Here is a 27717-nt window from a genome sequence, read left to right as displayed (position 1 = left end):
CAATTTTCTAATTTTGATGAATATGTTTGTCATTTTTGGTAAAAAGTGATATTTTCAACTTCTTGTTGAAAACTGCAAGTCTGATTGCTTTGATATTGTATATATAGGTACTACATGTTGACCTCTCTCAGATCTGTTCATTTCGTGATGATATCTTCAATCTGGTAAAAAGTGATATTTTTGAAGTCCGATTGAGAATAGAGGGACTGTGGGTAGGCCAATGCAGGGAACATAAACACAATGAATATTTTTAACAATCTAGAGGCCTTGTAATAAATTTGGCTAAGTAAGAAACCAGAGGCCTACTTAGTTATCTACTGTTTAAAATTCAAGAAGTGTATACTTTTGAAATAAATAATGGCTACCCCGAGGAACGAGAAAACTAAGATCACCAAGAAGTACTGGTAACATTTCTTTGCTTTCCAGGAAAATTCTTCCAAAACATACGAGTAGTTCAATTGTTTGGTCAGTAGTACTATAACTAAGAGGCTTGTAAAGTTGAGGAATATTTTAATTGTGATGTCCACGTTGATAAATTATGTGGATAACAAACCATCAAATAACACCGAATTAATGGCAACTTGGATACTACGTCAAGGTATCTACCTTGCCGTTTATTCGGCGCTGGAGGTTGTAATGTTCCGCCCGGCCGGTAGGATAATGCTACACAACATTACAACCTCCAGCGCCTGGGATAATTTGGTATTATTTGCTTATTATCGTAACTTGCTTTGACCATGAAACTACAAACCCCATGCTTTGAATAACATGGATTTTCATTTAGCGACGATCTGAATTGAATTTATAGACAATATTATTTTGAGAACATTTACGATAGGTTATTTCAATTTTAGAATTTAGTGGCACTAAATTCATTGAAGAGGAATATCTAATTAGTAATTGTAATTTTTTTATTAACAACATCGCGTCAATAAATGGGTTTTCGTGCACTAAAAATTAAATTAAAACATTACTCAATAGTAAAAAACAACATTACGATTTAAGAAGATTTTATTTGGCAGAATTTGTACACTAATTTTGAAAGAGACCGCTTGCATTTTTTGACTTTTTTTTAATTGGTGCATATGTCTTTCTGCTTTTGTTTGCCATCCAAGTGCAGATTTGGCGATAGAGGCCCTTACCAAACATGTAGATCTACATTAGACGAAGTTATGTGCACTATCTACTGTAGATCTACTGGTCAAAAATGTAGACAAAGCCCCTCAACATTTCATCTACTTAAAGCTTCATCTACGCTATGTCTACTTTTTATCTATGCTACATCCACTTTTCATCTACACTATGTCTACTTTTCATCTATTTGTTCATCGTCTTTTTTGACCAAAAGTTTAAACGTTTATACTTGAATGTATTTTTAAACATGAATGGGGTTAAGAAGACGCGCAGACAACAGACAAGCGCCATCCAGCAGTCCCTGTTGCCCGGGACTGATGGTAGAGAATGAGGGACACCCTAAAGTGCGTTCCTGAGTTCTTGCCCATATTTGCCTAAATAAATAAATAAATAAATAAAATTAAATACCGGTATACAATTGTATTTACGTATACTGAACAGCATGTGTGCGATGATTGTGATCTAGAAGCTTCAAAGTATTATTATAGTTGGTTTGTTTTCGCATGCCTGACAAAATATACTCAAAATTAAATTCATTTTCTAGTTAATTATTGTGAAGAACTTAATCACTAATTAGGTTTTATATTGGATTTTAATTATGAAAATGTCTGCATGTTTATGGAATGGACAAACATGATTTGATAAATACTTCTCGATATATTACATTTTCAGTTACGCATGCATGTTTTTTGTTCAAAACATCTTTCATTTCATGATAAATCAATAAATTATTTTATTTTTGCTTTCCTTCTTTTTTATTACTACGATTGTACTTTGTGACAGTGTTGCATACTTAGATGAATACTCACTGATTGTAGCTGTACTACTTCAATATGCTGTATATTCTGTCAAGCTTTCACCGAAGACCCGGTTTTCAAAGTTTCCTGTTTTTTAATTTGTAAAGAAATTAAATAACTACATAATTTTACAGGATATTTTGCGCATTATAAAAACCTGCCACTGAAAAGTGCAGAATTGCCATCATCTGTGATAACAAATAGTAGAAGCAGTTGATTCTCAAGATGTGAAGAGCACTAAATTAACAGTGATTATTTTCACCGTAATAAATTGTATGAACGAAAAAGTGTGGTTAAATACAGGGCGATTTTGTGTTCGTTAAAGTTGCATTGCGAAAAGAACATGGTTGAGTGGACTTGGATTTAGATGGTAGAATATTGCACGAGTAGTGCTATAAAAGCACTGTACTACTGTATTCGGAACGGAATGTCGCCCGCTACGGTAGCCGCGCATTCACTCTGAGTTAGATCAGAAGCAAATTGTGAGACAGGTGTGAGGTTTGGAGTCTTGACCGATCGCTTAGTAGACCTATCCCATCATGGACACGTCGCAGTTATTTGGGCGTTTCAACACCGCATGTGTAGCAGTTGGAACAATCACCGTTACTTATGTGTCGTTGACAGTGGCTGTGTGGCTATTCAATACACTGAGAATCTACGTCATCTCTCGGTTCGTCGGTCGTTTTGACCCGAGACATTTTGGAAAATGGGCAGGTTGGTATTTCCCGGATGGTTTAAACGCCTGTGCTAAACCTCCTGGGCTAGTTAATTGCTCCATGAATGCATTTACTAATCCGCTGTCAAAGACTCTTAATGTTTAATTTTGAAATAAAATTAAATCATCTGTCGCGTTATTTGACTTACACCGATACGATTCGCCCCCATAGTAAATATCGACTTTGCACCCAGATTTGGGCTTAGCCTTTTCCACGAAACGAAATAAAACTATATCAAATTTTTTAACGACATTGAAGATCGCCACGTCATAGAAATAAATTTCTCGAGAAGATTTAGTTTGCAGCTCAATAAATACGAGTAACTATTAAACATGACAGCTCAATAAATAAATACCTTCCATGATACGAGTAACTATAACAAGACATGACCGCCATATCGATTGACAAAAGATGGAACGACCCAAAACGAGCCAAATGAGTCACAAACGAACCAAAATTGGGCACAAAATCAAAAAGGTGAGCGGTCAGCCATTTTTGAAAGGGTACTTTGAATTGGCAGTTGGAGGCGCTGTTCCCATCTCGCTAATTAGTCGATGTTCCAGAAGAAGTCAACACAAGTAAATAAATCAAAAATCGTAATGAATATATGCACGTATGCAAATAATAAAATGATAAAGACACTAATACACAATTATAATACATCAGCAAATAATAAATTGGTCCATGGCTAACCTAAGTTTTCCAAAAACTATTAATATTTGGTTTGTGGCGTAATTTCAATGAATTAATTAGCAGTAAGCAATTTAGATTTAGAGTTTAGCTGTAATTTTCAAAGCTTTGCCTGTAGTAGTGACAATTGTTTTTTTAAAAAAGGATTTTGAAATGGGAGGCTAAAAAAAACTACTTTTATGTTTAGAAAGAACTCACTGCGTACGGGAGCCAACGCAGCCAAAAACCGTTCTCGCATGAATGATACGTCACAATTCAACAAGCAACGCTCATAATATCGCCCATTCTTCCCAAAACTGTAATTTATATCATGAAATCTAGGATACCCCGCCACGTGTAAAAGATGTTTTATGCCATTCCCTTTAATTTTGATAAACACTAGCTGTAAACATTATGTGAATGAGCATAGTGGGCCCTCTTCTGGGCATATCCAATGCCACATAATTACAGCATTTTACTGAGACACACAGTATATGTATGGTGTAACCTTTCCTACATTACATTGTCTCAAATATATTATATAACTGGACACATATGTTGGTTGACGTTGACTTTATCTGTTCAGTATGTGTAATGCAATGTGGATAAAGATACGTATATATGTTACCAACAGACACATTTAAGGTGCCCTACATTAACAATAATGGGTGTTATTGTATTATTTGTGACGTCACACCTACCACGGTAACTATGCCACTACCCTATTGGAAACATGTTAGGTTAAAATTTGTAATTGCTGCATTGCATAGAAAAAATCACAATATTTGTAAAGTCATTTAATTCAAGCACGCACTGAATACGTCATACAATTTACTTTCAGGGAAACGCGATATAGGGTATAAAAATAATTTTCAAGGTACGGTTACCCATTTGCTTTCCACCCAGATCTTAGGAATCAAAACGGAGTACACATCAGATACGAAATTCACGTCATGCCACACGTCAGTCAGTCGCACCCTCAAGTAATATTGTTATGTTAAATACCAGAATACCTTGTGATCCGAATTGATTGTGTTGATACTAAAGGCTACAATCGTTGTTTTATCTTTATTTTCTTTACTTAGACGGATGACGGATCGATAATATTTAAACACATTTTATCCTTTCAGTGTTCTGGATTATATTAATGTAAACCCGAGTACGCTCTATTTGTTCATGTGACATATAAAAATAGTGTTAAAATAATTTTGTTGCATGGACGCATTTAACTAACCAGTAAAAGCGCGACAAGTGGTGGCCACCAGGCATGAGGCAGAAACAATCGACATAACGTTTCACGTGACACCCTTTACCCCTTTGAGCGTTTAGATGTTTAACAATCATGGGCGATGCGCGCAGTGATATTTATTCTATCGGGGATTTTCATAAAAAACTCGTGAGTAGATTTTGTCCAAAACTATACAGAGAAAATTTCATAAAACAAACGTTTAAAAAAAATAACTTAATTCTATAATAGAGCGGCGACAATATTACAGCTGCTCCATCATGAAAAATCCAGCTCAAAACTTAAGAACAAAGTAATTGTCTTCCAACATTTCTAATTTTCAACTCTATATTTTTATAGCGTCATCCACAGTGATTCAGACAATTAAATGGGCGAGTCCATTTTTCGATCTAAGTACATAAATCCCCACAAATTTCGTTGCTTATAAAATCACCCCAGCCAAATTTACTGGTCACCCTTATCACAAGCCACAACGCAATTTAACAACGCGTGAGACTGTCTTTTGTGAAAAACGCGTTGTAATATCCCCCCCCCCCCTCATCTTTAAGATACAGGCCGGGCGATACCGAGCAACATAGTAAATAACGCCTTTTAATTTTAATATAATTTTACAATATTTTTATTCTTATTAGACAGTTTTTTTATGCCCTTTGTTTGTTTTTCCATTTCCAGTACAGCTTGGAAATAGTAGGTTCAGACTTTATTTATGTATTTAATTAATTAATTAATTATTGCGATGCCTTATTTAATTAGTTAATTTACTGGTTACTTTTTAATAATTATCTAGTATAGTTTTATTTTGTTAATAATTATTTATTACTTAAAATCATTATGCATTAGTTTGTTTATTGTGTTATAATTATTTAGTATTTACTTGCTCATATTATCAAGAGATTTTTATTAATCTATTGTGTCGTTTGGGGATAGCGCCCCCAACTGTCAGTTCCAAGTATCCTTTCAAAAATGGCTGATCGCTCACCCTTTTTATTTTGTTCCTAATTTTGGTTCGTTTGTGACACATTTGGCTAGTTTTTGGTCCGTTTGGCTCGTTTTTGACTCGTCTTGGGGTAGTATGGCTCGTTTTGGTTTGTTTGTCTCGTTTTGGGTCGTTCCATGTTTTGTGAATCGAAATGGCGGTCATGCCATGTTATAGTTACTCGTATTTATTTATTGAGCTGTCATGTTAGTTACTGGTATTTATTGAGCTGCAAACTCAATATTTTCGAGAAATTTATTTCTATGACGTGACGATTTTCGATATCGTTAACAAATTTGATATAAATTTATTTCGTTTCGTGTCGTGGAAAAGACTAAGCCCCAGATTTGTTGATTGGACTATGTCCATTGGTTGGTTTCCCGACCCTGTGGTGATTTGTTGGTGTGTGAACTATTGCAATCTATTAGGGATTGACCATTGAAATATCTAGGAATTAATAACTCTGCAGGGGACATAGTAGAATAGCAGTGCACACTATTTCTTTTATTTATATAGTTTTAGCGACGTTTTTTTTTTCATGGTGATTTTGTTGTCTGCTTTTTTATTTTGCCTTGCCCGTATAGTGTAGTGTAAGGGACGTTGTTGTTGTTGTTGGCGTGACCTGTGGGTGCGATAACTCAAATTATTTTTACACAATCAGTTTCAAATTTATATATGGGCCTTCACATGGGTAAAAAATAATATGGCTTCTTCCCACTTCACTTTTTATGGGTTTCTGCAGTTTCACTCTTCACATTATATAAAAAAAAATCAATTCACTTCATTTTTTTTATAACATAAATATTCTTCACTTCACTTTATATAAGCATTCAATTATTGTACTAATTAATATTACTCAGTAACTAGAAACTTTGCATTTCAGATACAATGATTTATTTCATTACATATGTTATCAGGGTGAACAATTTTCATACTAATAAAGCACTATAGATAGTACTGCTGTTTCTGTTAGTCCCTGATTTGAATTATCAGTAGTCAAAAAAACGGCATATACAATATACCTTCTGTGCATCCAGTCATAACTCAGCTATATATTGTTTTTTGTCATCTTAAACACATACATCTCATATTGAGGACATGATGCATGTGCAGTTGGCAAGTAATATTATCAATCATTAATACTTATAATAAATTTCAAAACAAGAATATGATAGTGCAATAAACTAATTCAGTGACATGACAAGCTTAAGGTAGCGGGACTATTATTTGCATACTTGTTTTCATCTTCTAATTGTGACTAAATGACTACAAATAGACCCGGGAAAGTATATATTTTTAGAATCGCCAGACTTCAAGCTTTTCACAAGTGTATTTTGCATGCCCGTATCTGTAATCTACGACGCGTTACTCAATCAAAGGTGAAAAATTACTTTTTCTGTAAAAAAAATAATTACGCATTTATGCTGGCGATATGAAGTATTTTTTTCACTTTTCCTAGTTGTTCAATAGTCTGGTAAATTGAATGTGTCTGGTTAGTTTTATTCAAGCAACGCTTTTTAAAAAATAGTGTCCTGAATTTCAATTACTGTTTTAGTCGCATTGACCCCAACTCAAACCACAACTCGTTGGTAAATAATTGATGAAATAGTTTGTCTGGACACATTCAAGTTCCTCTCATTGTCACCTTAAAGCTGTGAAAATTTGGTGTTAATCCTATGACAATAAGTATACGTTATTTTTTGTTAAAGACCTTGTATTTTGAAAAACATAAACTCCTAGAAAATGTCCATGAAGTCACAGCAAAGATTTTCAAGCTTGTTTATCGGCACAATCAATTTGTTTTCCCATCAAAGTCTGTTTTACCATGTGTAGGGACATCCAAATGTGTAAGGCTATTGGAAACCAAAAAAATAAAGGAATGGGATAGCTATAATTGGATAAATTCGGCATATGAAAACACCAAAATCATTGATTTTTTTTCAGTGGTTGTGTGACCTTGTGTCTGACACATTCATATGCAAATGACTAATCTGTGAAACAAACTGGGGCGGAGACAAACCACTTAAATGTTTGGAAACACTCATTGTGTGTCAGATAGCTACTGATAACACATCCTAACATTGCTTTGTCTTGAGTTTATCTTTGAAACTTATAGGCACACAGATTAAACCTGTTTGTTGGTTTTTGGAAAACACTACTGAGGCTGCCTTGCTTCCCTTCAGAAAATCTATATTTTAACCAACTTACATGACATTCTATGTTATATTGACTTTATCATATGAAAGTTTATGGTGCATTTCATCAATTAATAAATAAATGTGAAAATCGTAATTTTCAACACAAATAATAGTCTCGCTACCTTAAATCAGTAGAAATCTCCTGGAGTCATGTTACAGAAGAAGAAACTTGAAACTGACTTACTCAATTGCAAGTTTCAACACTTGATATTGTTTTATAATTTTGTGTCCCCAGGGAATTACATTTGTAGTCTACATGTATCTGAGGTTGACCAAAATTGTTTTTGACAATATATTCCCCAAATATACATATTTGAAAGCCCAATTTATTATCAGATGCTCAATAAGAGCTATCACTCTCAAATACATTGCATCAAATCTTTTACTGTAATTAAGCTCACAAAAGTCCTAAATATCAATTTTGACAAAAAACGCACCAAAAACACATATTTCAAAGCCCAAATTTTAATCAGCACTGAATCTCGCGTGACTTTATAAGATATATTACTCTCAAATACACTGCATCAAAACCTTTCATGTAATCAAGCTCACAAAGGTCCAAAATATTAATTTTGACCAAAAATGACAAAAAAACACCAAAAATATATGTTTCAAAGTCCAAATTAAAAAAAAAAAACATCATAAAAACTTGTTGTGTAATTGGGCTCACCAAGGAGTACTTAAGGTATCGAGAGGGGAAAAACTAGAAAAAAAAAACATTTTTCAAAAAAATTTGGATTTTCAAAACATTATATTGTGTACTTTCTTTATCTTTGGTCCAAATTTACTGTACGCAATGCATTTGGTGTGTAATTTAAGTTTATTCCCAAAAAATGTAGTTGGTAGTAAACATAAATGAAAGTGACCTGGGCTCATATTATAGTCAGCCCGCAGAGTGGTTTGAAGAAGAGTCTATCGACAGTTACAACAAAAGTTCTGAGTGATTGTCACGGTGACACCGACAGTTCAGACAACGACGGCATCGAGATGGAAATCCTAGATACAGACACTGGTTAATGGTAGAATTACAGTCTGTAAATAAAATTGGCAGTGAAATATTGATGTCTCATTATTGTAAAAAGGGGAATGTCGTTTTGGCTGCAAACACGAACATCCGCCATGGCTGGGGGAGCCATTTTTACTATAAGTGCATGAATCCAAAATGCAACTCCACGACTGACATTTTTCCGGCGTCAAAAAGGAGTGGACTATTCTTTTGATGTAAACCGTAAGTTGGTGATCGCAGCTCATGGCATTGGAAAGGGTCGTTGCGCAATGCGTGAATTTAGTAGTTACATGGAATTACCGCCTCCTCTATCTGGAACCACTCTTCAATACCATCCCGCTTGTGGTTCTCTGTGAGCATGGCCAACGCTACATTTCGTTTTTCATCGGGAGGAAAAAAACAGTGCTGACTTGGAAATAATTGATTATAACGAATCCGATAAGGGTACACTCTCCATAGGCAGAAAGATATGCAAACATATCTGTACTTAAAGGCATGTATATCCCGTAAGTAAATATATGCTGTCATGATGGCCCGCCCTGTGTTTAGAGAACCGATTGTACTGTCGACGTTGACACTAATTAACATAACAAAGGGGCTTGAGAAAATAATTGCGCAGTATGCCATTTTGTTCAAGTTAGCACACACTTTTTAAAGGGGAACCGCTCAATCCCATGGATTGCACCAAAGAATCATGGGACACTATTGTTTATGTTGTTTACAATGTTAATCTATCTTTTGTTATTTTAATCCAGAAAGTAAATTTGTTGTAAAATTAATCTTAACTGGAAGGTGCCCCTTTAAGAAACAACCAACCATGTTTTCACGATATAACTGTCCTCGCAGATCTGATACTTGTATATTTATAAAGTATGATGGGAATGGTAAGCATTTGGTAATTAATTAGCTGTTTATAAGTGGCCAAATTCGAAGAAACATTTTATTGAGTTTTTATGGAAACTAATTTTTGACTATCATAACTATTGAAGATGTCATCTTTTAACACTTTTCTCTGAGCGAACGATTTACAAATTCCACAATCTATTCGCCACAAAATGGGCTCAAATATGATGTCTCATGGATGTTTATGTGAGCCCTTGACGTTGAGTTACGGCCTTGAGAACATGAAAATTTAGTCTATAAAGTTCAACAGATTTTATCTCCAGAACTATGAGGCACATAAAAAATTCGAGACGAATTTTCAAAGATCATTATCTTATAAAGCAACAGTGAGAAACATAGAAAAAAGGAACACAGAGAAACGGCCAATCCCGCAAAAAAACTCTATATTTAGGAGGTTCACGAGAACAATTGTAACTTAATCCCCTGAGCAAATATCAATACAAAACATACATGATCACGAAACATACATTATTGTATTCTGCTATATCTCAGCTTTCTGAAAACATATACATTGCCATAACTACATGCTTAGTAACTGGCGAGGAAAGTCCTAATCTCAAACTATAACTTGTATTTCTCTTCCTGCTACCTTAAAACTTTGGAACCACCTATTCAAAATATAATCTACAAATGGTCACAAAATGTAAATAACTGGTTATTAGATGGACAATATATAGCACAATAGGGACACAATGTTTCTGTTTCTACAGCTGTATTTTATGGCTTGCAAGAGGGGGACCTTGAACTGTGCTGGCTGTGCTTGTGACTCCTATGGTGGTGGTGTTTTTCTTTTTCCTTCCTCCTACTTCTTTGATTATTTCTTCATCCATACTTAGCCTGAAATTACACATTTTATGTATTAATATAATGTTACAGTCCCCTGTCCAATATTGGGAAACTTTTAATACACTCCTTATGCACGCTCTTGTTGACTGAAATAAATATTTGGTGGCTGAAAAATACCACCTAAAAGTGCACAGATCATCACCAAAACATCACCTGAATGTGTAAATAAGTTGTCTTAGTTAGTACATGCATATCCAAATACGAGACAAAACATCATTTTCACCTCAATGTTTGCCTCAAAAGACCCCTAACTTTCCCCCCAATCATATGTAATGCACAAGGCAAAAAGAACAAAAATTGCTTGTTTTCGGTAAACCTACCTAACCATATTTTCGAGGAAATCCAAACACTTATTTTAGGCAAATTAGCAGGTTTTTTTTATTTTATGCAAATTAGCTATGCTCATTCCGACAGAGCTGTGATTAATTTTAATTAATTTTACTGCCTACTGTCTATTGACTTTGTCATTTTGTAAAAATCTATCATTAAAACCAACTTGGATTTTAAGTTCGACCATGATTATACATTATTACGATTATTGTATTAATCACCAAAGAGTGCAATGAAAAACAAATTAAAATAAAAATAAAATGAAAACCCTACCCAGTTGTCATGGCATTGTATACTGTATTAAACCCATGGCCAGATGGCATTATTCAGTGACAAGCGTTTATTTCATATGGCCAAACATTAATTTCACGGTAAATAGAAACACAACCGGTCATTTGGGATGTCTGCAAACTGTAATAATAATAATAACTTTATTACACTACTAAAAAACCTTCAGGGGGTTTTTGTATGGTAAGGAACATAAATACATACAATACATAAGAGATAAAAATAAAATGTTAGTAAAATAAAAGAAAAAAATAAATTAATTACTTTCTGTGGTTTTAAAAATTGTGCTCTTTAAGTATTTTGCTAAAGCTATATTATTCTCCATAATCTTTTTAAATATGGAATTCACATCCATTGTGTAAATATTTATTGAACACTCATCAGTTTTTTTCTTTGTTCTATATAGCCAGTACAAAATAGCAGGAAATGTTTTTCATCTCCTAATGCTTTAGTGTTGCATTTATTACAGTGTCTATTTTCTAATTCTATTTTGGGCTTTGTTCTTCTACCTAATTCTATTTCTAAGTTGTGGTCACTCAGACGGAATTTTGAAAGCATTTTCCTGAGGCTGAAATTTGAAATGTTTTGCAAATAATTTTCCATATTATAGCTTACTTTGAATAGTTTGTATGTTCTCAGTTTTGTTCCCCTATTTTCATTGGTTTCACTGAAATTTAGTTCTTCTCTCCATCTTTGAATATAAAACTCAGATAGTCTGAGTTTTACTTTTTTTAGTATTTGATTCCAATTTTCCATATTGTGATCATTTTTTATTTTAATTAGATCATGTCCCAGTGTAGCATTAATAGTCCTTACCCAGTTTGAATTAATTTTTATCATTTCATCCAGGGCTAATTTTAAAATGTGATTATCTGGCAGACTATATAGTCTATGGCAGTATTTAATTTGAGCCAAATTAATTTTTAATTTTACTGGTAACCTACCAAGTTCTGCTTTCAAACCACTAATTGGCGTCATTTTACTCACTCCTAGGATAAACCTGTAAAAAATGTAATGTAACCGTGTAACATGCAACCTGATTCGTTCTGTGATGCCAAGGATGAAAATAACGACCAATCACATTGGGCGATTTGTACAACTCGGATAGCAGGCAGTTTTGCTTTTCACCTCTCCATCATTCATGCATCGGCCATGTGGGGCAGTCATGTTGCCTATGATTATGAATGTCGTCACCAGTGAGCTCTACTAAACAGTGGGGGAACAACTGTAATCATTTGTACCACCGTCCCTCAACACACGGACGGTGTTTGTACCATAAACGTTCGGCATATTTGTTTTTAAAGACCGTTAAAGCAGTGTTTATTTTTTTGGTCAGGCCACAGTCCCTCAACGAACGGTTGGGAAACGCTGCACGACCACTGTAATTGTCATGGTAATCTGGTTTGATGGCTCGTCTCATTGGCTGCTGACGAATTGGTGACGTCATGTCGACTGTTTACAAGTGTCAGCTGACGATGCGCGTTTCGCTTTTCCCAAGTGTCATTGACGTCGCCGGCATCTCGCCCACTTTCTGGTAGTCGTAACAGCGGTTTCATTACATGACAAAACGGACATTATTTATGTTATATACTTCGATAAAAGCATCTACACCAAGAGATTACAACTAACAGGAACCAAAGCAAGGTGAGTGTATCTGACACTGTTAATGTTTTTTTTTCATTTTTTTCATTAGAAAATCATGAGATTGTGTTTGTACGTGTTTTGACTTCGTACCTCAGGGTGTCAGTGCAAAGACAATTTTTTGTAACCATCTACCGAGGGCCTAATGTTGATAATCTGTTCATTTATAAAACAAATATTGAAGTTTAATTATCGATGATTCAGGCTTTGTATTTCTTTAATCCGTACTGTTATCATAAATCATCTATTTGTTAAAATTTGCAGACGACTTGTTTCTCGTGAAGAAAATACAAATGGCGCCTTTGACTAAAAATAATATCGTCTGCCCCATTTACTTATTGCCTGCAAAAAATAGTTTAAAAAATAAAAGGACTTTTCAAAAATAGTATCTTTAACCACTATAAAATTCTTGTAAGAATTAGTTTATATGTTGGTGTTTTACTTTCAATATCTTTAAATTCGGCTATTTTTACGAATGTTGTCGTCAGGGACTGAACACATAACATTTGATTTCATGACTGTGTTTCGGTTTGACCACTTAAGTTTGTAACCTTTTTATACATGGTGTATGATGTTGAATGTTGTCCTCCTCAGTATTTATCTTTTATTTATAGTTCCTTTTATCGGGGAATAGTCTCCTTTTGAAGAAAGTGTGTTATATTCAATTTGATTTAATGGCAACAAAAATGCAAATGTTGTGAATATGCGTCATGTCTGATATAAAAAAGATCTACTCAATGTCAAATTTGGGGGGGGGGGTAATATTTTCCGTTCATTGCTTTCAATTGAATTATTTATATCCTATGTAGCATTTTTTAAAATAAACAATTTATTTTTTCTTCAATTCATTGGGCAGAAAATTTTATGTTGTTATATCCAAAATCTTCCAGCCCACCCTATTTTTTTATTGTAGAGCCCTTAAGAAGCCATACAGAGCTCTCTGTTCTTTCACCAGTTTTAGTAAGGCTCTGTATTGTGGCTCATAAAACAATTTGTATTTCTGGTGATGTTCTTGCATTAATTTTAAATTATCTTACAGGATCTTAAAATGCCATACAAGAAAAATAAATGGGACCAGCCTAAGCGTTATTACAAAAATTTAGTTGAAAGAAAAAAAGTGGAAAAACTGCTTCAGGTAGACAGATACATAGCTTACACATTATAGTTTCACAGTATCACAATGAGACAATGAATCTCTTTATGGCAACAGTGGCATGAGTCAAACTCATATTGTAACAACCTAAATATATTAATATTTTATATTTCAGGTATGTCATGAACCAGAACCAGAGCCAGTTTTGTTTTCTTTTATGTATCTTAAACAACATGTTGGTGAGGTCGTGCTGCCTTCCAGTTGGTCAATTTTGAGTTCATCAACAGAATTCCGATTTTGTAAGATTGAGTTTGTTGGTGATGAGTCAAAAGTAGCAAAATGTCTTATGATCGATGATAATTTATGCTGGCGTGTGAAAATTCATGGAAAGAATGTTATCAACAGTAACAGTATGTTTGCAGGCATTCCACCAATAGTAACAGATATGAGTATTCTGAACAACTTGATAACTCTGATAAGTCAATGTAATGTATGCATGGGAAATACAGATCAGTCATTTATGGAGCTCCTACAGAATAGAGGAGGAGAGATTGTAAAATCAATTTCTTTTTCTGGGGAAAAACAAATTTCTGCATACATTGAAGATGCTTTTAATGCAAGATCAATAGATGGTACAGTCTACACTTCTACCATTCGGTCTGTTGATTGTTCTTTAATTGTCACAGGAAAAAAAAGATGCACTAAATGTTCTAACTATCGAAATAATCTTCGATCATTGTTGTCAAGAAGAGAAAGTCAAGATCATGAACGCAAAACACATCCTGACAGTCGAGTCAACTTACGTTATCTTGACAAAAAACAACTGCAAGAAAGAGCTGAAAACCTACAGAAAGAAAAGACAACTTTCCGGAAGTCATTGAATAGAGCAGCGAAGAGACTCATTAGTGTTGACAGTATATGCGTTGATAAATCATTGCATTGTGACCTTAAGGCAATAATGGAAGATAAAAGTAGTGAGGTAATTAAATCTTATCCAGAAGACAGCTTTCAACGATTATTTTGGGAAGAACAGCTAAAACATGCTAGATGTAATGACAGCCGACAGATGCGCTGGCATCCAACAATTATACGTTGGTGTCTCTTTCTCAAATTCAAATCATCATCTGCATATGAAGCATTACGTTCTTCAGGGTTTGTTAAGTTGCCAAGTCAGAGAACTTTGAGTGACTACTCCAACTGTATTAAGCCTCAGCCAGGAATCAATCATTCAGTTTTGAAAGAAGTGATATCTGAATTGAATTCACATGGGAAATGTGAAGGTGGGAAATATGTAGCGCTTCTTCATGATGAGCTTAAGGTTAAACAAGAACTAGTATATGATAAATATACAGGGGAGCTTATTGGGTTCATTAATCTTGGCAACATCAATAATGAGCTGTTGAAACTTGAGAAATGCAGCAACGATGAGAGCATTACTGGAGAACTGGGAATTGCTAGTCACATTTTGGTTCTCATGATTCGTGGTCTAGCATCTAATTTGCATATGAGTGTGGCCTACCATCCAACTGATGGTTGTAGGGCCGATCACCTGTTCCCTATCATCTGGAATACAATTAAATACCTTGAAGTATCCTGTGGTTTGAAAGTTTTGGTATCAACAAGTGATGGTGCTTCATGGAACAGGAAATTTTACAGAATGCACAGGGTTCCAGGTGCACCCAGAGATACACTAGTATTCAAGTGCAAAAATATCTGGGCTTCCAATGAAAGGTTTATATATTTCATATCTGATGTCCCCCACTTGGTTAAAACTGCCAGGAATTGTTGGGCTAATTCTGAGGCTCATCGAAAATCAAGAAGTTTATGGGTATGTATTGGACATATATATCATAGATTGCATTTTTGTATACTTGATCATTATGATTTCTTTGACACCTCTGTCATTAACATAGAGGGCAAGCACTACTAACATAACAAATACAGTATGTGAAAAAATATATTCAAAGGTGTAGGAAACTTATGCAATGTAATGTAGTACATATGGTTTAATAATTATGCATCCTTGTATTTACAGAATGGAAATCCAATTTTATGGAGACATTTGACTAACTTAGTAATTGATGACCAGTCAAGGGATATTCATTTATTGCATAAAATTGGATACGAACACATTAATATAACATCCTTCTCAATTATGAAAGTGAACCTTGCAGCTCAGGTGAGTAAAAATAATTATACACAATGAGTGGATAGTATTCTTGTTGATGACCCTTCACTGCTTTACCCCAAATGTGCAAATGACATTTATTCATCAAACTATGCTAATGCAATATACCGTTTTCTGTTCAATGCAAGATCCTATGTTATGCATGAAATCAAACCTAAAAACGAAACAAACAAGGGTCATAGCTTTGTGGTGACATCAAAATATCACATGGGATTCAACAAATGCTAAAATAATTTTGAGGTATTTTCCTGCCAAATAATATATAAATTTTATGATTGTCGATTTTGATGAAGTAAGAGTATTCCAATTAAATATTCCCCTCCCAAAGGTTGGCACTGTGACATTAGCTATATATAAGGAAATTCAAAATCAAATCATAATGCCTTTTACAAATATGCAAGATCTTGCAGTGAGCGGAAAATCAATGTATATTGAAGTTATACATGTAACACATTAGCCGAAACAAACATTTAAACCAATTAACAAACCTATTTTTTATTTATTGTTTTTGTGTAACTTTATGATTATTTTTTTATCCTAGGTCTTAAGTGAAACTGTAGCCAATGCTATAGAAACTTTTGGACCACCAGAAGCTACAGCAACTGCCAAGTATGTACGTTTTATGGACAAATTCTTTGATTGCTTGAATGTGAGGAGCAAGGAAGAACATGTGCGGAAAAGAAAACCAAACCTAGCCCCTTATACTGATGCAAATGATCCACGATTGAAGGTAAAATATATTACTTTGCAAGGGGCATGTGTATGACATCATGGAATAGCATAACAAGTCTTGTACATTTATAGGCTATCAGTTTCAGTGACTATAATAAATTTACTTGATCCACAATTTGGTGACATTAAGCCAATTTTAATTATATGCCATAGATCTGATATACCAGTATAATATAATACATATTGGCTTTATTTCAAATTTAAATGCACATTTCTTACATTCCAGTGGCTTAAAAATGATTTTCTTAAATATCTTGATGATTGGGAAGAGGCTGTCTTGACACGACCAGGAAATTTCACAAAATCTCAAAGAAATGCTATGTGCATAAGTAAACAAACATTGGAGGGATTAAGAATGACAGGTATGTAAACCATTTGTGTTTTAGTAATTTCCGTTTGTACCACAGGCAGTATAGGATTGGAAAATTGAACAGCATTGTTACCTAGATATAGTTACCTACCTGAAAACTGTAAGGGGACTGGAAAAAGAAATAATGTAATGGAATAAATTATTTGCCAAAAAAAAATATTGTAGTCGTCCATTGGTTCTAATGGTAAAAGTTTCCCCATATCTCAGTATTTGGCGAAGGTAATGAAGCCTAGTCATAATTTTTGACAAAATTGGTCATAAATTACATGACAATGTTCATTAGTTTATTATGTACAATCATGAAGTTAATGTCTCATGGTTCAATGAAATACCATTATTTTGTAGGTTACAGTTACGCTTTTTAGGAAACGTGTCCTAATATTTCTTGAAAATTGCTATTTTTAGAACAATTCCATAAAACAAAATGTTAAAAAAATGCATTTTTTGACACTTTTTAAAACCCAGATTTTTTAAATAATTCAGAACAACAAAAACTACTCCATCATTAACAATAAAAAAAAATAATAATATGAAGTCTATATACCTCGGCTATTTACGATAACCTTAGTTTTTATGAGTTTAAAAAAAAAATAATTCGACCGACCGACTCTAATAGTGTTAAAATGGCGACGTTCCACTAAAATACAACCATCAATTTCTTGAAAAAAAGGCTAGTGACCTCCAACTTTTTTGAGGTCAATATCCTTATATTGCCTTGAAATACAATTTATTGCAAAATGAATAAATTCTGGGTTTTTTAATTTATGAGTAGGCTTCTACCTTAAATGTCTTGAATTAATTTGAAAGGTAAAAATAATGTTGTTTTGTTGTTAAAAATGTACAATATCTTTCTTTTTTGTTTGCAGTTAATTCATTTGTGGAAGCTATGTCATATTTATTACAGCATGGAGTTGAATATTTCTTAAGTGAGAAGCTGTGCCAGGATCCTTTAGAGCAACATTTTAGCAAACATAGGCATCGAGGTGGAGCAAACAATGATCCAACTGTTTATGCATTTGGTTACCAAGAAAATGCTATTCGGTTGCAGAAATCGCACCATTTGCAGTGTGTCACAGGCAACACAGGGCACTATAAACGAAAAGAGCCTGCAGATCATGTCATTGATAACACTCCCTTACAGAAAAGGAGTAGGAAAGGAGTTTAGATGAAAAAAACCAACACCATGTTGAATTAGTAGCCTTTATATGTATATGATGTTGTATGTTGTGTTGTGTCTATGGTCAAAATAAGTCAGATTTTAATACTGTTGCCCGTACTGGGCTGTAGACTTCTGACAACTACTCAAGCACATTAGAGACTGTTAATTATCAGTTATATATTGTATATTGTAAAAGAAGAAAATATTAAAAGATAATATTATACATCTGTCACTGTATGTTTTTTTCTGATGCCACATTTATCAAATTATCAATATCTATACATTTTCGTATTTAAATTAAATATGTGTAACTTACTTCAGGTACATTGGAATCTGTATGCTTTATCTATATTTATACATACAATGGAAAATTTAACTATGTGCCCTCAATGGATCATTCAAATGTGTGGTTTAATGATGCTGAATATACCGTATATAATTTAAAATTCACGTTGAAAACCATCCTCCCAGTCACAGTGGCTGACACTAGTCAAGGGTACCTTGATCACTAGATAAAAGTTTGAAAGGCACTCCTAAATCTGTTGTAATTAGAGACCAAACATTCCATAAACAACATCCGTGGGTTATACATGTACTACAGGAAAATTAAATGGTATATTTGCTCTATTAGTAGCGCATACATTTGCATATATTACACACAGATACTTTTCTATTGTCAAATATTTAATATTTTAATGGTTTAGTATACAGCCAATGTGATTTTTAGTTTACCCCGGTATATGCGCTTTTATTGGAGATGCGCTTGTAATATAGCAAATATGGTAGAAGCATTTAAAAAAATTAAAACATGATTGTTTGCATTGAAGTTTATTTTTTATTTTTATATAATAAGTGGTAAGAAGACATTAACGTTGAAACAGAACATACATTTGTTTGTTAATAAAATATGAAATTCAAAAGAGACACTTGTACAGTATGATTTTATATGGGAATGTGATCATTCCAACCAAGTGTGACCTCATCCCTTACATCTTATTTCAATTACAACCATATTATCATTAACTAATTAGTTGAGATATATATTATTTAGGGTGAACAAAATCCAGATGAATATGTATAATGTGTAACATTTTTTGAATTAAAAATATAATGCTTTTAAATAATTTAATAAAAATTATTCACTTGTCTCAGCAAAAATGTTTGATAGAATTAAACAACAACAAAAATGTCTCAGCAAAGAGTTTTGCCTGATAGTTTCAAAAATTTATAATATAAACGTACAAGAAAAAAATCGGAAATGAAATCCGTTCCATTTGATACAATATTGTACCAGTATATTGAAATTTAACATTTTAATGACTTTCTGAGCCCCTTTGAGCCCTTAGTGTATATATTATTTCTCTTCTTGACAAGATCCATTACGCTTTTAGCAAATGTAAAACACCGGATTTGAACATACAGTTTAATAACCATAGTAGCAAGAACTGATGAAGCCTCTTCACTTGCTGCTTTTCTTGCCACACAAGACCAAAGAATATTAACTTTTCTATTTGCAAATAGATCATCCTGAATTTTGCTATGAACATCCCTGGTGGAGATATTCAATATTTTGTTGGTGAGATGCTTTTTGCATACTTTCTCTACTTCTTCGAAGAACAAAAATACTCTGTCAGTAATATTAAACAAACCGCCTCGGTCTTGCTTGTGTAGCCATGTTTTTGTAGCTGCCATACAGCCACCACTATGATCATTGTCGGTTTCCCTCATATCATCAATTATATCTGACAACTGGGTCATACCACCTTTGGCTCTATTTAATTTTTTCATTATTTTAAATGGGATATACCCAGCAAAATAACGAAGAGCCTGTTTCTCTTCATTACTCAATGAGACATCATGTTCATGTGCATTTAGTTCACCTTCAGCATTATTTTCAATTGTCCTGACAATTTTAATAAGTTCAAACAAAAAAATTCTTGTCAAAAGGAAAATGTGAAAATCATTAATTTGTGTGTCCTCCAGAATTGCATAAAATTGAGTTGATAATATCTTGGTAGTGGTGGTATCAATCCATTCATTGTAAAAGGTATGCCATATCTCTTCATTTTGTGTGCTGTACAAGGTCATCTTGTCCCCAGCTGATAAAACTTTCCATATTACTTTAACCATAACTTCTGTTATTGTGGTGATGTCATAACCCAGTTTTATTTTCATTTCGAGCATATGTGCTAATTCAGAAATATCCTTTCCATGAACACTTGTTTCAAAGTTTAAATTGGGGTCACTTCTAATTTTTTCAAATGCCTGTTGAATATAATTGGGCATGTTATGACTAAGTTCATCCAAATCCAAAGCTCTATGAGGATTGACAAAACCTGAAAAACAGAAAATAGTGTCTAGCTTATACGTGTTTTATACATGTGAATAGATATGTAGGTGATCATCTGGCTATGATATTAGTTGTTACAATGTTATATGAAGAACATAGAGAAGCTGCTTATAACAAATTAAGAGAATCCATGTATAGGTCATTACATGTAAAGGTAAATCATCGAATCTTAAACACAACTAAAATCAAAAATCAAACTAAGCCCTTTACCAGAACCATCAACAATTATATCAATAATTTTATCCACTTTAATTGATGATAAAAACAAAATTTCTGCATACCTGTTTTCTTTGAACTAACTGATGGAGTCTTTATGTCATTTTTAGAACCATCTATGGGAAAAGCAGGAGAAACATGTATAAAAGTATTGATGATCAATTTGCAGTGTGCACAAAATGTCCATAACTATAAACGTCTTTTCAAAGGTATCTGCTATAACCATTGAGTCTCATTGAGTCTAGAAAATGCTAGACTTGACAAATTGTTTTGCAAAATAATAAGCAGACATTTTTTTTTATTACTATAAATGGAGTTGTATTTACAATTGTATACTGTATTCATTATCTAAAATTAATTTTCTTGTCAAAAAAAAACTTATTAAAAACTCAATACCTCTTTGCAAATTATCTTCTAAATTGTCATCAGCTATAATATGTTTGTGCTGAGAAGCTGTAAAAAAATGGTTTAGAATTATTACATCTTAAAATTCATAATTCAAATATTGTAAATTGACCAAAGATTATAGTCGCGGGACGTTTCCATACATGAAAATAAAAAAATAAAAAAACATTTCATATCAAAACTCACCCTTCACATCTTGGTGGTGGTGTTTTTTTACATGCCATCTGAATCCACTGGCACTTTTATAATGCTTACTGCAGAACGGACAATCATACCCGTGTGTACTGGTCACCGAGGGATCACCGATGTCACGGTCAACAGCGAGTGAGGATGTTTCTGGCGAACCAGATAACACTGGGGGTTGATTGTCCGTATTCTCCACGGTAACGTCGTAGTTGTCATCGCCTTTTTCTTCTAAAACGTACGACCAATCAACGTCGTCGTCATCAAATGCGACAAAATCGTCGTACGCTTTCCACATAGTACCGGTAATATAATAAGACACCAAAACAGCTGTGAATCAAAACAACAATACGCGCGTGCGCACGAGAAAAAAATAACGTCATCGCGTATGCTAATTTAAATGACCCCAAACAAGACGCGTAGAACAAATCAGCGCAAACGAAACACGGTCTGTCACAGCTGCGTTTCCCAACCGTTCGTTGAGGGACTGTGGTCAGGCGATCGATTTTTCTCTCGCCCGATTTGCCAAATCACAGGCCCTGTCCAGTTTTACAGACCAATTCAAACACATGGCTGAGGAAATAAACAGCAAAAAGGGTAAACAAAATCAGTAAACTAACCTTTTTATGCGTAGTTATGCAGTACTGTCAGTGCTCGTCAGTCGTTCCGAGCACCAGCTCGTCTGCAAAATTGTCCCGTTTTAGACTTAACAGACATGCGCAATCGCATTAGACGTCAGAGCTTCTTCATTACATGCATTCTGATTGGTGTAGGGTACTTGACCGTCATTTGACAAGCGAATAAAGATGCGGGTAACATATTACGCTTTTAGTCCCTTTTATTACCAAGCAAGATTTTGTTGTGCAAGAATCAGCAAAGCCGGCGATGTTTGTATCGCTTCCATATTTATAAGAAATTCACTTCAGTTTCCTAATTTTATAAAATAATCACATCGATATTCACTTTCTATAACTCAAACAAGTCACTTTTACAATTTTTATAAGATTTTCACTTCGTTTTTTTTACAGTTTTTAAAAAGCATCACTTCGATTTTTACACCTTTTAAAACGGGTACTTCGCACTTCGTTTTGTACCCATGTGGAGGCCCATATATGTTATAAACAAGCCTACAAAGATGGCCAAGTTCGATGTTGGTGCATTTTGCTTGCATAATTAATGAGAGACTGCTACTGATTAGTTATCTCTTGTGGGCGTGATAACTCGAGTAATTTTTACTTGATTGGTTTCAAATTTATATATGTTATAAACAAAAATATAAGGATAACAAAGTTCAATATTGGTTCACTTTACAAGCATAATAATGATATATGGAGTAATTATTTTTGCAGTTAAAACGTAATTGTTGTGAAAGCTTTTTTAGTTAAAGAAAAGTAATTTTAATGTTTTGAAATCCTTTGGAATTTTCCATTGTTGTGATTACGTATACATTTCATCCTATTGGAACCAGTGCCATCTTAAGTTCATTATAGAAAAAATGACTTTGTTTTTACTCTAATTCCACAAATACTCTACTTCAAGAAGCATAATATGTCAATAAAATTATTAAAAGTAAATGGTTTAAAAGACTTGATTTGATATTAAAAAATATAAACCATTCTTATCTTTTAAATGAAACAAATATTATCTCATTATCAAAACTAAAAACAATTGATGAGAAATTAAAAGAAGAGTTTACAACTGAGTGGAAAAATGAAATAATGACAATAGGAAAAAATCAAATTCTAAAAATAAACTAAGAACCTACAAACTTTTTAAAACCAAAATTGAACAAGAAAACTACTTAACAATTATGAAAAACAATGAACTTCGCAAATCCTTAACAAAATTTAGACTTGGCAACCACTGTCTGAAAATTGAAACAGGCCGGCATATAGGTTTGGATTTTAAAGACAGAGTCTGCAATATGTGCGACAATGATCATGTTGAAGATGAACAACATTTTGTCATAAATTGTCCTCATTACAATGAAATAAGATTAAAACTTTACATTGTAGCTAATAAATGTATACCAAATTTTGACAAATTTAGTAATGAAAAAAATTCATATCATTACTAAGTAACGAGAAAATGTTAATTCCTTTAGCGCAATATTTAAAAAACTGTTTTAATACAAGACAGCAGCACCTACATAAACTAAGCCAGTAACACATTCCTCGTATACAAATTTATCTTTCTTTTTTTTAATGGTTTTTTGTTCCCTTACTTTTTATGTAGTTATTTTTCTTTTACTAATATTTGATTTGTAACCCTTTTCATCCCCTCCGGGGGATGTTGTGTGTTAATAAATAAATAAAATAAATAAAATAAGTTAATATTTGACCTTGTGTGAAGTCACTGTAATCTTCTCAAATAGCTGCATTAGGTTAACTTAGTACAACCACAGTCCCTCTCAATCTGATTAAAATCTGATGTAGTGTACGGGCTTTAATTATTTTGGCTATAAACTTATTTTAATTTTATTTTTTATTACTTTTGTTATTAATGCCCTTTTATTTTATTATTTTACTTTGATTTTGATTTTGTGATTTTTTTTAATTCCGCCCTACCTACATCTGAACCGATGCCTATGTAACGAGATTTCAACGAGACCCACTATCGACGATTTTAGTCAACGAATCACAGACCTCCTTCTATAGCGCACATGATGGCGTCACCGGGCAGAGTCTGATGGCAAACACACTCAAATAAAATGGCGGATTATACCGACCGAGAAAAACACGGCTTTTCGGTAAGTTTATCATTGTCAAATGCAACGAAAGTCATTTTTATGTTAATATTGTGGCTCGAATGGTTCGATTTTAGATCGTTATTTTGCATAGTTATTCTGGGAGTGACGATTTTGTTTCCACCGGTTCGACCGAACACCAGTGTCTTTTTCCAGTCGCCTGCCCTGGAGACGGGTGATGTTTTGTTGACGATCGGGCCAAAATCGTCTACGATATTGAAGCCGTAAATATTCATCAAATTGTATCAACATTTTGTACATTATACAATAACACTTTATTAAAGTAAATGAGCTGATTTGGACTGGAATAATATATTTTTTATTTGGAACACATCGCAATTGATCAGGAAATATTGTTTTGCTCCAATTTTCTGCGTCGATGCCGTGGGCCGGTGACCGCTATACAATTTAAAATCAGTTTGCATTGTTTACTATAGCTGTTTACAGTGTTCTAATCATTACGATTTACTTTTTTTTTGCTTCCATTCTAGATAATTATGCTCAGTGATGTAAAATTGAAGCGATGACTGAATGAACGAACCTTGGCTGGCGAAGATGTATCTGGAAGTGTACACATTTGTTGGAAGTGAAAAAAATATTCAATGAAATGACAAAAATTGTAAAATGCTGTGGAATTTCTTTTGCAAATAAAAATATACTAGCAATTTTCTATTAATGGTTTATTCAAGTGGGCAAAATATAAATGTACAGAAGAATTGCCCGTATACACTGAAAAGTAAGCAACCGACAGCCTGTATAAAAGGGGGACTGTGATTGGCTGTTACTTACGCGAGATTTGAACGGGACTTACATAGGCGTCGGATCAGATGTAGGTAGGGCGGAATTAAAAAAATCAAAATCAAAGTAAAATAATAAAATAAAAGGGCATTAATAACAAAAGTAAAAAAAATAAAATTAAAACAAGTTTATAGCCAAAATAATTAAAGCCCGTACACTACATCAGATTTTAATCAGATTGAGTCCCTCTATCCTGTGGTACATATTTATACTTTAGTTACTGTTTGATCTTTGTGAGGAGTCATTGTATGGTAATTAGATCTGGTCAAAGTTGTCAACAACTCCTTGTCAGTTTTTAGTTTACTTAGTTTGTTAAACATTATAAGATGATATTCTACTGTAAGCAGTTGTACTACCGGATTCTGCCGTAAATTCGCCCATCCGAAAAATCAAATATTTTTTAGGGGGGCTTATATTTTCATTGAAAAATCCACCTACGCCGATTTTCAACACGGCAGTTGGACCACCCAAAACGACAAACTATTTCAAAAGCTAGTCTAAAATTGTATACATTTTTTTCTAGCTGGATTAAAAAGTAGACCGCACATCTTTCTCCAAAAAAATCATATTAACGAACCTCGTGCACCAAATACAATTGTTTTTTTTTTCATTTTATTAGTATCGAAAGTATATTCCAATTAAAAGTTTCAAATAACAACAAACGCAACTGCATTTCTTAGTAGCAAATGATCGTCACATGGTGGTAGCTCAATCCGGTCATGCTGCGTTTTACAATTGTTGATTATTACCTACCTAGTAATGATTATAATAACGTGCAAAAAAAAAATTCGTTGAATTGTTATAAAATGCAAATAAATTTCAACTTATTTCATTGTAAGCGAATGATTTTGATCGCATTTTCAACGCTCGATGCTGTAGAAATGAATATCCACCATGTTTGACCTGAGATGGTGTTCTTTGACCTGACAGGTCAAATCGATAATTAACCAATGAAAAGGATGGATGATGTGTTCAAATTACCATTGAACATTTAATTATGTTAATGTTATTGAACTCAGTGCGGAAGAGATTTGCCAATGTTGTTGTACGATCTTTTGGCTTGGATTTCGATTGGAAAACGGCATGATTTGTTTTTAAATAAAAAAAATTAGTTGTTTTCAAAAGATAAATTGAGCATTTAAAGTATAATTTAACATTATTTACAGCAATAACAGCTCATTGTCGAAACGAAGCTAACCCATTCACGCTAGTCGTAATAAACATCAATACTCTTGAATAGGTGTCAATGACTACGGCGAAATTTTTAGGCATCAGAAAAGATTAAAATAACACCTTAAAAAACTGCCGAAAAATCACCCTGGGTGGTTTCTTGGTCCCATTTTATTTTTTTTAAAAACCCGAACTGCCGTTTAACGGCCCTGGGCGAATTTACGGCAGAATCCGGTAGTCCTCATTGTTCAGTGAGTTATGAACTAAGTGCAATAAGTTTTCTAAAGTTGCTACTGTACATTTACAATAAGTTATATCCTAGAGTTCACATATAATAATTATACTATAAGTTGCTATAAAGCATATTCAGTATTCTTCAGTGCAATAGGTTTTCCAAAGTTATTACTGTACAATGGGTTATATCCTATTAAGTCACATAAGATAATTATATAAGTTTGCATATATAGTAGTTGTTATTGTTCATTGAGCAGTATTTGCTAATTTTCAGACTATTAAGTTACCTGTAACTTTGCACAATTATATAAGTGTCATTCCAATAATATTATTACCTAGAATGCCTCGAATTAAGAATTTAGAATAAAACGTGAACAAAATCATAATACATGCTGAAATAAGAGCATGCGAGTCACAGCCTCAACAGTACAGTAAACAAAAAGTAAATACTGAATTTTTTCCCCAGTCAGCTAATCATGTAGAAGGTTGTTACCCATAAAGTTGATAATTTTATGGACTAAATAATACACAAACCTGACAGACTAACAAATAAAAAAAAATATCTTCAAATGTAAGGCAATTACCAAATCAGTTTCACCTGTATCAAAAGAATATTGTGAGTACTGATTGGTTAGATGTTATAAATGAACTCCCCGGTGCTGGATTACAAAACCTTGGCCTTGTTATCAAAATGTTACAAGTATTAGCATTTGCAAGCTACATTCATACCAAATCAAAAACCCATCAATGGCGAAAAAATAAAACACCATCTTGTTTGTCATGTGAACGAGAATCATTTATAATCCAGATGTATTTGGGTATCAACAGTTTTAATAGTGCAACATGGTTACAGAAATACATTAAAAGTGCTGAACTATTTAATCCTGTTAGGAAAAATGATGCCCATGAGTTTCTTGTGATTATATTTGATATATTAGAACAATGTGACGTAAACAGTAATAATATGCCAGTAAATACTTAACAAAGTATATTTATGGGTATAAAAGTATCTATAATAACACATATAAATCAAAACACTGTGCATATCAGAATGTCAGACTGTTTATTGTTTTACAACTTCCTATCACATATTCTAGTAATAGTGAACCATTTCCTATTTCACATTACCTTAATGATTATTTTAGCTATTCTGGAGTAAAATAAAATCAACAAAATCGATGGAAGCAGAACATCACAAAATCACCCCCCCCCCAAATGTATACATTAGCGTGATTATTGGTAATAAGAAATGAAAATTATGTTATAAAATTTCACTATTCACTGGTCTCAACTTAACCAGTTGTATCATCTATTCCCTTGCGG

The 27717-nt window shown here is 33.4% G+C and overlaps 1 protein-coding gene and 2 long non-coding RNA genes across 3 annotated transcripts in view; 2 read left to right on the top strand and 1 right to left on the bottom strand.

Annotated features, from left to right (window-relative positions):
- The first annotated feature begins 2382 nt into the window (after positions 1 to 2382).
- LOC102803997 (very-long-chain 3-oxoacyl-CoA reductase-like) overlaps positions 2383 to 27717 on the top strand; it is a 53834-nt gene continuing 28499 nt past the window's right edge. The window contains exon 1 of the mRNA XM_085500955.1: positions 2383 to 2645. Within this exon, the coding sequence (XP_085357081.1) occupies positions 2471 to 2645 (175 nt within the window). The 5' untranslated portion in view covers positions 2383 to 2470. The remainder of the gene's footprint in view (positions 2646 to 27717) is intronic.
- LOC146740176 (uncharacterized) lies at positions 10012 to 22165 on the bottom strand. Its single transcript, XR_014929878.1, has 2 exons — positions 22067 to 22165; positions 10012 to 10482 (listed from the first exon to the last, which is right to left on the bottom strand). It is a non-coding gene; the product is annotated as an uncharacterized LOC146740176 (long non-coding RNA).
- LOC146740175 (uncharacterized) lies at positions 23661 to 24857 on the top strand. The gene is made up of 2 exons (XR_014929948.1): positions 23661 to 24195; positions 24684 to 24857. It is a non-coding gene; the product is annotated as an uncharacterized LOC146740175 (long non-coding RNA).

The sequence above is a fragment of the Saccoglossus kowalevskii genome, chromosome 7 (genome assembly GCF_978046115.1).
Source record: "Saccoglossus kowalevskii chromosome 7, keSacKowa6.1, whole genome shotgun sequence".
Classification (NCBI taxonomy): domain Eukaryota; kingdom Metazoa; phylum Hemichordata; class Enteropneusta; family Harrimaniidae; genus Saccoglossus; species Saccoglossus kowalevskii.
Note: the sequence above shows the minus strand (reverse complement) of the source record. Positions and strands in the feature narration are given on the sequence as shown.